Source organism: Schistocerca serialis, chromosome 10, assembly GCF_023864345.2.
Source record: "Schistocerca serialis cubense isolate TAMUIC-IGC-003099 chromosome 10, iqSchSeri2.2, whole genome shotgun sequence".
NCBI classification, from domain to species: Eukaryota; Metazoa; Arthropoda; class Insecta; order Orthoptera; family Acrididae; genus Schistocerca; species Schistocerca serialis.
In genome coordinates, this window is record NC_064647.1 from 129104841 (window position 1) to 129117069 (window position 12229).

The window sequence follows — 12229 nt, forward strand, 5'->3', positions numbered from 1 at the left end:
TTCGAAAGAAGCGGTAAATCAGATCTTTGTGGGAAAAACCGGCAATATTTGTTGATACACACACTATATAACCTGTGTTCTTATACGAGTAACAATAAAATTTCACTTTTTTGTTCGTGGTGTATCTTAAGTTTTTAGGTTGTATTGTTTAACTGTGGCAGTAATCCATCACAATTCGTTTACCTCTGGAGTTTGTTCTTCCATCCTGTCAATAATATAACAGAAAACACCCTTACTACAACGACTTGCGGCGACACAGAGATATTGGCACAAACTTAAGGCAACTCACCTTGATACTGTGAGAAACTAGCACTCTGATGCAGTAATTCTTTTTTCAGGCAAATTAGCCCCACGAGCAGAATATCCTCGCTGTATCCTATCCATTACTAGAGGTAGTTGCGTACTGGAGCGTCTATTGTAGGGGAAGTTCCCATCTTCGTCACGTTTCCTGCTCTGTCTATTTCAGCGTTCCCAAAGTCGCTAGAGGAAAATACTCTGGTGATTCTTTACAAAATAAATTACGAGGGTAATCCCACAAGTAAGGTCTCCTATTTTTTTATTATTACATAGACTTGTTTATTTCTACAATGGTTTACATCAGTTTACAGCTTGAAAATTTAGCTATTTTTCGACGTAATCACCATTTCTGTCAATGCACTTTTGTAGACGCTGTGGCAGTTTTTGTATGTCCATGTCATACCAGCTCGACGCCATGCTGTTCAGAAAGTTATGAACTTCTTCTTTCACAGCGTTGTCGAACCTGCATCGCTGGGACTACAATTAACGCTGACGGGTACTGTGAGACTCTGAAAAAACTCAAACGGGCAATTCAGCACCGCAGAAGAGGAATGTTCAGCAAGAGCGTACACATTCTTCAGGACAACGCCCACCCACGCATCGCTCAGCGAACAGTTGCTTTCCTGCAACAGTTTCAGTGGAACATAATCACCCACCCACCCCTATAGTCCTGGCGTGGCGCCCAGGTCCCTAGGTTAAAAAGAACATTTGGCCGGAAAGCGATTCAGCTCCGACGACGAGGTAAAAGAAGAGGTTCATAACTTTCTGAACAGCATGGCGGCGAGCTGGTATGACACGGGTATACAAAAACTGCCACAGCGTCTACGAAAATGCATCGACAGAAATGGTGATTACGTCGAAAAATAGCGAAATTTTCAAGCTGTAAACTGATGTAAACCACTGTAGAAATAAACAGGTCAAATCGCTTGATACGGGCAAGTCTTCAGGTCCAGATTGTATACCGATTAGGTTCCTTTCAGATTATGCTGATTCAATAGCTCCCTACTTAGCAATCATATACATCCGTTCACTCACCGATAGATCTGTACCTACAGATTGGAAAATAGCGCAGGTCGCACCAGTGTTTAAGAAGGGCAGTAGGAGTAATCCATCGAACTACAGACCTATATCATTGACGTCGGTTTGAAGTAGGGTATTGGAGCATATATTGTATTCAAACATTATGAATCACCTCGAAGGGAACGATCTATTGATGCGTAATCAGCATGGTTTCAGAAAACATCGTTCTTTATTCGCACGAAGTAATGGCCGCTATCGGCAGGGGATCTCAAGTTGATTCTGTATTTCTAGATTTCCGGAAAGCTTTTGACACCGTTCCTCACAAGCGACTTCTAATCAAGCTGCGGGCCTATGGGGTATCGTCTCAGTTGTGCGACTGGATTCGTGATTTGCTGTCAGGAAGGTCGCAGTTCGTAGTAATACACGGAAAATCATCGAGTAAAATTGAAGTGATATCAGGTGTTCCCCAGGGAAGCGTCCTGGGACCTCTGCTGTTCCTGATCTAAATAAATGACCTGGATGACAATCTGAGCAGTGCTCTTAGGTTATTCGCAGATGATGCTGTAATTTACCGTCTAGTAAGATCATCCGAAGACCAGTATCAGTTGCAAAGCGATTTAGAAAAGATTGTATGGTGTGGCAGGTGGCAGTTGACGCTAAATAACGAAAAGTGTGAGGTGATCCACATGAGTTCCAAAAGAAATCCGTTGGAATTCGATTACGCGATAAATAGTACAATTCTCAAGGCTGTCAATTCAACTAAGTACCTGGGTGTTAAAATTATGAACAACTTCAGTTGGAAAGACCACATAGATAATATTGTGGGGAAGGCGAGCCAAAGGTTGCGTTTAATTGGCAGGACACTTAGAAGATGCAACAAGTCCACTAAAGAGACAGCTTACACTACACTCGTTCGTCCTCTGTTAGAATATTGCTGCGCGGTGTGGGATCCTTACCAGGTGGGATTGACGGAGGACATCGAAAGGGTGCAAAAAAGGGCAGCTCGTTTTGTATTATCACGTAATAGGGGAGAGAGTGTGGCAGATATGATACGCGAGTTGGGATGGAAGTCATTAAAGCAAAGACTTTTTCGTCGCGGCGAGATCTATTTACGAAATTTCAGTCACCAAGTTTCTCTTCCGAATGCAAAAATATTTTGTTGAGCCCAACCTACATAGGTAGGAATGACCATCAAAATAAAATAAGAGAAATCAGAGCTCGAACAGAAAGGTTCAGGTGTTCGTTTTTCCTGCGCGCTGTTCGGGAGTGGAATGGTAGAGAGATAGTATGATTGTGGTTCGATGAACCCTCTGCCAAGCACTTAAATGTGAATTGCAGAGTAATCATATAGATGTAGATGTATGTACGTATAAAAAAATAGGAGATCTTAATTTTGGGATTACCCTCGTATTATCGTGAATTTCTTCCGCACCAACGAAGTTGAACTTCGTCATCGATGAGCACGACATCGACGGAACGCTAAGGACGTAAAGCACCTGCATTCTAGCTCTATAACTTCTGCAAACGCGCGATTAACTCCCGAGTCGCGGAGCCAATTAGATGGCCGCTAGTTAGCCGGCAGTGACGTGTGCTACCGCCGGTACTGTCTTACTTTCGCTGGCGCGTGTGACGAGTATGGTATCACCGCCGCTAACAGGAGACTCGGAGGATGGAAAAAAAAGGAAAAAAGACGTGCGGTAAAGAGAGAGGCGACGCGAAACTGGATCGAGGCCTGCGACGCCGGGTGAAGGTGTGCCCGCTGGCGCTTCTAATTAGAAATAGCGAGCGCACGCGACAAGGACTCGAAGGCGAGACCGTGAGGTCGCTGCGATCGGGGGGTGGGAACCGGCGGCCGCCCGCCGGGGTATAAATGCCGGCGGCGCCGACGTCGCAGCATCAGTTCGCTGTCGTCTGCTCCCGAGGAACACAGCACATCACCTCTGACGCCATGAAGACTCTTCTGGTGAGTACTGCCACTGTGACAGCAGTTGCCGTCACTAACGGGGATTCTCTCTTCTTCACGAACACTTTCTTAGCATCTGAGCTATCTATATCCATACTCCGCAAGCCACCTGACGGTGTGTGGCGGAGGTTACCTTGAGTACCTCTATCGGTTCTCCCTTCTATTCCAGTCTCGTATTGTTCGTGGAAAGAAGGATTGTCGGTATGCCTCTGTGTCTGCTCTAATCTCTCTGATTTTATCCTCATGGTCTCTTCGCGAGATATACGTAGGAGGGAGCAATATACTACTGGACTCCTCGGTGAAGGTATGTTCTCGAAACTTCAACAAAAGCCCGTACCGAGCTACTGAGCGTCTCTTCTGCAGAGTCTTCCACTGGAGTTTATCTATCATCTCCGTAACGCTTTCGCAATTACTAAATGATCCTGTAACGAAGCGCGCTGCTCTCCGTTGGATCTTCTCTATCTCTTCTATCAATCCTATCTGGTACGGATCCCACACCGCTGAGCAGTATTCAAGCAGTGGGCGAACAAGCGTACTGTAACCTACTTCCTTTGTTTTCGGATTGCATATCCTTAGGATTCTTCCAATAAATCTCAGTCTGGCATCTGCTTTACCGACGATCAACTTTATATGATCGTTCCATTTTAAATCACTCCTAATGCGTACTCCCAGATAATTTATGGAATTAACTGCTTCCAGTTGCTGACCTGCTATGTTGTAGCTAAATGATAAGTGATCTTTCTTTCTATGTATTCGCAGCACATTACACTTGTCTACATTGAGATTCATTCCCTGCACCATGCGTCAATTCGCTGCAGATCCTCCTGCATTTCAGTACAATTTTCCATTGTTACAACCTCTCGATATACCACAGCATCATCCGCAAAAAGCCTCAGTGAATTTCCGATGTCATCCACAAAGTATCCGTGTACGACTCACAGCTGGGGGCCCCAGTTTAAATTCACACTCCACCTTTTGTGTGTAAAATAAAGATACTGTTCTCGCATCACAGCGCTGACATAACTGGAAGAGGAGAAATGATACCATACGTTACTAGTACACCGTGAATGCACAAAATTTTCTGACAGATTTACTTTAGTTGGCTTTGCCTGCTCTGAAAACATTCTACCTATTTTTTGATTAATTTGGCAGTATTCAAAACTGGAAGTCGAACGCGGATCTTTCATCATCGGGAGCAATTTTGAAGCAATGGAGATATTAGTGTGTAACGAGGAGTTGGAACCAAAGCCTAAAACGGTACCCACAGTGTAGACACAGAAATGAAGACACGACGTTTCTGATACGTGGTTTGTACGGAAAACAAATACTAGCATAGGTATCTTTTGATATGAGGCAGCTATTTAACCATAAAATCGCCTCTCAGGTTTAAATTAGTTGCCTTTGTTTTTATTGAAACAAATTATATGGATTTTTCGAATGATTTTTTTAAATAGAGGTAATAAACTCCCTAAATGAACTTATGATCATAATGGTTGTTTGTGAACAATAGGACCTAGATCGCGTCATGTATTTTCTTTTATTATGACACATTATAGATACTGTCATCGACACATCCAAATGGGAGAACTCTTGGAAACAAAGTTAGTGCCACTAGCTGAGCATGTAGTAACATATAAAATTTCATTAAACGATCTGGAACTTATTTTCGTATAAGAGCCACCGCTGCAGGCATAAAATATAAATTACGATTCGTGACCCCGACGTAATTAAAGGAGCGGCACATAAAATCGAAGATGAGACACCATCTTGGACCACAAGATTTAAATGAGATTACTATCTCTTCTAAAATAATAGTAGTGATGTATTACGTACTTTTTTCGTTTAATCTTTCTGCAGTACTCGAAAAGCAGCGTTCGAGTATGCAACATCTCACATCTCACCTTTCATTCTTCCAGAACTTCTTATAATTTACTCAATCAGTCTTAACTAATTTCAGATTGATCAGCTTAATTGTGCTGATCGATACAATCGCGATTGCAGATCATTTGCGTGCGCTTCTCTCGCGCACACCTGGTACTTGTCTATAACTATGCGTTATCTCAGACCGATGTTATTCCTTGAATTACTGCTTGCGAAATGACGTCTGCCCACTTTCGCAGGCGTAAAACATAAATAATGTTAGATACACTAGAAATGTAATTTTTGTCTAAGCTGGGTCTCAAACTACTGTCTTAGTTATTTGCGAGCAATTTTCTTCTAGCTCAGCTGTCCTTGTACTACTCGTGACTGGAGTCCCAAAGCTCCAAGTTATCGGTAACTCCATAGCATCTCCATCGAAATGTCAGGATCCATTTCTCGAACTCTGAAGCTGACAAGGTTCAATAATTAGAGGAAGAAACGTCTCTCATGAGGAAACGGTTCGATTACAGCATTTTGTGACAGTTTACAATTAATTACCTTTCCCCTACGTGAAAGACACCACCAATTTTCAGATAGGTTTTGTCAAAAATGGCACTCGAAATGTCATGTTTCCTCTCTACAAACAATTCCTTACCATCTAAGCTATCCTTGTATGACTCGCAGACAAAGTTTCAAACTATCATTACCTCAATAATGCAGATCACGTTTTCAATTCCCAACATTCGAATTAAAGCAAAAGGTACCAGAAGACTCTGATAAGAGGGAACAGTTTCCGATGGTAACGAAGTTTGATCAGCTCAAGATGATTACTCAAAGTTTCTTTACTTTCACTTTTCTGTCACAATTTTGGCCCCATTCGTCCACCAAAAACAAGTCTTCATCCATAAACACAACAACAGACTTCATATGCACAATTTTGACCCTTTGGTTTGAGATTTCTGGCACGAAAATAATCATAAAAGCACAGGGCAGAAAAGTTACCGTGCAGATGCGGGGACAACAGAATTGAGACTGAGATGACGCCCTGTGGAACTCCTCTTTCAGCTTTGTTATTATATTTGAGGTTCACATTCAATGCGTAGTACGTCAGGGACAAGAGGTAAAGTATGATTTATAGTCTCTGTATCAACCATATGTTAAACATTTACTTTTGATGAAGACACTGGGATTACTTGAGGCTGACATTTGAGTGGAAATGGCTACTACGTCTTCTTTGATTGACCACTGTCATACTCTTGGTTGTTTCCCAATGCAGTCCATGTCATTCGCTAGATTTTCAGCCTAGGCTATCATTTTTATACGCCTAATAGCAGACCATTTATCCCCAAGTATCAGTGCAAAACAAAGTAGTAATGGACCAAGTATTGAGCCCTGTGGAAAACTTTTTATAAAATACTCATGAGACGGCTCTTCAGGGCAGCAGTTCGCACACTGCCCAGTCTGAAACTAACTTTGCAGGATTGTGTACGAGAGAGACCCTAGGTATATGCTCTAATGACATCTGAGACATGACGAATAACAGTTGAAATCCGACGTACCAGGTCGCTGTAGCGCTGTTGGCCATGGCCCAGTGCATGCCTGAGCCAGAGCCCGAGGCAAAGGCAGCCCCCGGCTTCCTGAGCGGCGGTTACGGAGGCGGCTTCGGCGGCGGCTACGGAGGCGGCTACGGAGGCGGCTACGGAGGCGGACTGGGAGGCGGACTGGGAGGCGTTGGCCTCGCCGCCGCTCCCGCTATCGGCATCGCTGCTGCCCCCGCTGTTGGCATCGCCGCCGCCCCCGCAACCTTGGTGCGCACCCGAGTGGTGCCTGGACCGGCTCGCCTGGTGCAGCCGCCCCCAGTGGTGCAGAGGCAGGTGATCCAGCCTCCCCCCATCGTGCAGACCCGCCTGATCCAGCCCCCTGCCCAGCTCGTTCAGGGACCACCTCAGGTCATCCACGAGCAGGTGAGTTTCATAGTCCTGAGTCCATATTAACTAAGGGCCTGTGAACGTCGATAACAGGGTAGCTACCAGGAAGTGGCTTTGGCATTAGTTCATCAATCACAATCCTTCATCATGCGTAGAGCATCGAACAGAGGTGCTGTATTTGCCTGCATATACAAGCATGAAAAGTTTAGCATTAGAACAGTATCTCCAATAATCGATAGTTCAAAACAAGAATTATTCTAGTTTCCTATCATTTTCATACGCCTATCCCCATGTATCACTGTAGAACAAAATAGAAATGGAGCTAGTATTGAGCCCTATGGAAAACTTTTTAGAAAGTGCGGTATTTTATTGCAGTGTGAATTATCCCAATCACAAAGGCTATTTTTGGCTTATAAATGGAAGTTCGAACAAAGTGTTACGCACGTTCAAAAACCTCTCGTCTATCCCTGTTATTATTATTATATGCATTGTAATCAAATGAGAAAGAATAACTGCAAACCAAGCAACTATATTTGGAGCTAACGTAGGTAGATCAACTAAATGTAGTTACTCAGAATTGCCATTAATTTCTAGCCTATAATTTGGCAATTTGCCTCTCAATATATTATATTTCCATTAATGTCATTTGTTGTTAACAATATGAGCTTATTTTCAAGATGTATGTGGCAATTTGGATTGGGCAGGGATATATGCTAGGGTAGCCCCTGCAGCTTTGCAAAGTCACTATGCCTGGACGGCGTAGTGGTTAGAGCAGGAGACCTGGGTTCAAATCCTGGCCTTGGTATAAATTTTCGTTCGTCGCCTCAATCTGCAAATATACATCACAGATAATATTAAAAAAGTTTTCTGGTATCATATAGTTGCAATTGATTATTCCGAAAAATTATCACCTTTCACTCAGTTAATACTTGGCAGAACTCCAATCAGCATTTGGAATGCAGCGCATTGACTCTCGTGCAGCAAGTCGTTCACTATTCTGCAGCATCCATATTAAACAAAAAAAATCTTAGCAATAATCCTTGCACTTTTAAGTCGAAGGAGTTCCTGGAAAAAATTTAAGCAAATTCCTGTGTAATATTGCCGATTACGCTAGTAAATACTCAACACCTTGTAATGTGCTTAGGATTCGTGTACATGTAATTTTATTCATTATTAACTTTTCTGATGTTCGATGACCATGGATACTGGCTCCTCAGTTTCATCGTACTGATGTAGCGTGCAATTAAAACAAAAATCAATCAATAGTAGGAGAATAAACAAGAAGGAACAATAAGGATGGAAGACCAATGTTCGGCACAAATATATAACTGACACTCTGTGTCCATCCTATCACTAGTGCATTCGCAGCGTGGACAAACGACTTATACACTTTTCGCTTTCTCGCTTCCAGACTCCAGCGGTGATCAAGACTGCTGTGCCTGCAATCGCTGCTGCCCCAGCTATCGGCTTCGGCTACAAATCTCTGCTTCACTAAGCTCCAGGTCGCCAGCATCTGGTAAGTGGTAACGCTGAAACTAGACAGACAGTAAGCAGCTATGTTAGAGATAAACTTTGATGGCTCACGCTCGTACAAAAAAGATTTAAAACTACTGCACGATTTTACAACGCTTTATTATCAACAAAAGAAATCATAAATTCTTTATCTTACTAGACTTATGAACATGTGTATTTGGTCTTACAGCTTTGCTTTCTGGTGCTGTGGCCCAAATAGGATCGTAAGCCGATAGTATACCGTTGCCCTCTGGCTGTGTATTGTCCCAGTTAAAATTTCATACTCTGAAATTGGTTGCGTTTTCAGTAGAGGACTTGAGGCACACCCTTTTATGAACTGTCATAAACACATCACAGCACTGACACAAATTGAATATCGCAGAGAATGTCTACAGCCAGTGGTTCTTTTTCCCAGGTTCCGCCAGAAGCAGCCTGATGCAAACATCCAACGACGGCAAGATGAACATCTTGATATTCCTCTTACTCTTCGTTTCTAGAACATCGCATTATCTTAATTTATTTCTTCCAAGTGAACAAAGACATTGTACCATCGCTCTAAATTATGCAATAAAGCTTTGAGTGTCAGAATACAAATCGTCTGCTATTTCACGCTACATCCTTCCCCAATCCATTTCCTACAGTACTTTATAAAATCTGCATTGATCTTATTCTAGACAGAGTCTCATTATAAGAATCGTGCTCTATTTTAACTGGCTGTTGCATTTAGCTGTTCTGGGTAATATGACTTCTCCTGGGATACAGTATTCGTAGTATCCTTCATACGGAACGCCAAATATTTTGTTGTATGCGTTTTGTGGTCTAAAATGATATTCAAGGTATCGGTTGGGGAACTTACAAGGGTTCACGTAACTGCGATATGGAAAAATCATAATACCGGAACATGTTTGTTTTCCATCGAGTATCAGCCGAACGCAACACTGTAATATATTTTCGGCATCATAATCAAAATCTCTAAATTTTATTTGCATATGCTCAACTTGACAGTAGAGGACATACGTATTCTACAAAGTTCTTGCTGTAACGACATAGCTGAACAAAATCAAAATAATAAATTAAAAAAAATGGGAATTATTTCACAACTTCCTTTCGCAACATTGCATGCATAACGAAAAATATTCTATTATGAAATGACCTTGTTGTTAATTTCTATATTTCAAATAAAATAGTGTAATATTTAACATTATTCTTCAGTTAGGTAGCCTTAATGGATTTGTATAGTAATTCCATGCCAAATGAAACTTTACTTGTATAATTTCCTTACTTAACAATGAAGAAAAAAACCATTTTATAGTCTACTTGCGTATAATTTGCATCTGTGGCGTTTTGCAAATGCTTGCTATTATAACACAGTAAACATCATAATAAAGCATTTCTTAAAAATAGTATTGAAAGTTAGTGTCCGAATTTTCAATGTTTTATGCACGGTACTAGTAAACACTATATTGAAGTATTCCACGGTAATCATGTAGAAGAATTCAACTTACAGTAATAACGTTTTTATAATATGTATGTTCGATAAATCAAGTCTAATCATGGTGACATCTTCAAAAACTCTTAGTCCAATAATTCATTCGTAATGCATTCATCTATTAAAGTCCTTTGCTGTTATCAGTTTTTTACTTTTATAACACGAATCATAGTTATAATACTCTGTAAAAGTAAAAACAACTTTAAAGAAAATTCGAAGGTTTAAAACTAGTGCATTAGATGTTAGGAAGATGAGTACACATGAATTCAACATCGGTGCTGGGGCAGCTTTAGTGAAAAGTGGAGCTGAGGAGAGAATCATAAAATTTTCTTTCGCTAACTCTCTCTTCTCATTTCGCAGCGAGTCTTGAAACCAATTGATTTCGTCACACAATCCACATGCTAAATAAAACAATACTTCATAATTCCTGGCCATCTTGTACTGTGTTTAAATAAAATGTGTGTCATTGAATCGTATTTGAACCCTTGCAACACCTCGAAAACTTGTCTCCATTGATCCACGGAATATTATTCGTCTATTGTGATGAATCTTTGTGACACGCGTCAGTCCATTGCTGTACTGACACTTCTTCAGTTCAAAGACTTGTTTGATGCAGCTCTCCATGCTATTCTATCCTGTGGAAGCCTCTTCATTTCTGCTAAACTACTGCAACCAACATCGTTCTGAATCTCCTCCCTATATTCGTCTCTTAGTCGCTCTCTACGATCTTTATTCCGCCCCTTATACTTCCCTCCAATATTAAACTGGTGATGTCTCAGAATGTGTCCTATCAAAAGATCCCTTCTTTTAGTTAAGTAGTGAAACAAATTTCTTGCCTCCCCTATTCTACATCTACATCTACATTTATACTCCGCAAGCCACCCAACGGTGTGTGGTGGAGGGCACTTTACGTGCCACTGTCGTTACCTCCCTTTCCTGTTCCAGTCGCGTATGGTTCGCGGGAAGAACGACTGTCTGAAAGCCTCCGTGCGCGCTCTAATCTCTCTAATTTTACATTCGTGATCTCCTCGGGAGGTATAAGTAGGGGGAAGCAATATATTCGATACCTCATCCAGAAACGTACCCTCTCGAAACCTGGACAGCAAGCTACACCGCGATGCAGAGCGCCTCTCTTGCAGAGTCTGCCACTTGAGTTTATTAAACATCTCCGTAACACTATCACGGTTACCAAATAACCCTGTGACGAAACGCGCCGCTCTTCTTTGGATCTTCTCTATCTCCTCCGTCAGACCGATCTGGTACGGATCCCACACTGATGAGCAATACCCAAGTATAGGTCGAACGAGTGTTTTGTAAGCCACCTCCTTTGTTGATGGACTACATTTTCTAAGCACTCTCCCAATGAATCTCAACCTGGTACCCGCCTTACCAACAATTAATTTTATACGATCATTCCACTTCAAATCGTTCCGCACGCATACTCCCAGATATTTTACAGAAGTAACTGCTACCAGTGTTTGTTCCGCTATCATATAATCATACGATAAAGGATCCTTCTTTCTGTGTATTCGCAATACATTACATTTGTCTATGTTAAGGGTCAGTTGCCACTCCCTGCACCAAGTGCCTATCCGCTGCAGATCTTGCTGCATTTCGCTACAATTTTCGAATGCTGCAACTTCTCTGTATACTACAGCATCATCCGTGAAAAGCCGCATGGAACTTCCGACACTATCTACTAGATCATTTATATATATTGTGAAAAGCAATGGTCCCATAACACTCCCCTGTGGCACGCCAGAGGTTACTTTAACGTCTGTAGACGTCTCTCCATTGATAACAACATGCTGTGTTCTGTTTGCTAAAAACTCTTCAATCCAGCCACACGGCTGGTCTGATATTCCGTAGGCTCTTACTTTGTTTATCTGAGAGCCTGTATCTAATATTTTCTGGGTCTCATGAACAAATAAAGCGAGTTGGGTCTCACACGATCGCTGTTTCCGGAATCCATGTTGATTCCTACATAGTAGATTCTGGGTTTCCAAAAACGACATGATACTCGAGCAAAAAACATGTTCTAAAATTCTACAACAGATCGACGTCAGAGATATAGGTCTATAGTTTTGCGCATCTGCTCGACGACCCTTCTTGAAGACTGGGACTATCTGTGCTCTTTTCCAATCATTTGGAACCCTCCGT

At 41.9% G+C, this 12229-nt stretch overlaps 1 protein-coding gene across 1 annotated transcript; it reads left to right on the top strand.

Moving 5' to 3' along the window:
- Nucleotides 1-3189: 3189 nt before the first annotated feature.
- Nucleotides 3190-9173, top strand: LOC126425073 (cuticle protein 79). The gene is made up of 4 exons (XM_050087985.1): nt 3190-3280; nt 6703-7104; nt 8480-8584; nt 8996-9173. Exons 1-3 carry the CDS (start codon nt 3266-3268, stop codon nt 8561-8563), a joined length of 501 nt encoding a protein of 166 aa, XP_049943942.1. The 5' UTR covers nt 3190-3265; the 3' UTR covers nt 8564-8584; nt 8996-9173.
- The last annotated feature ends 3056 nt before the right edge of the window (nt 9174-12229 follow it).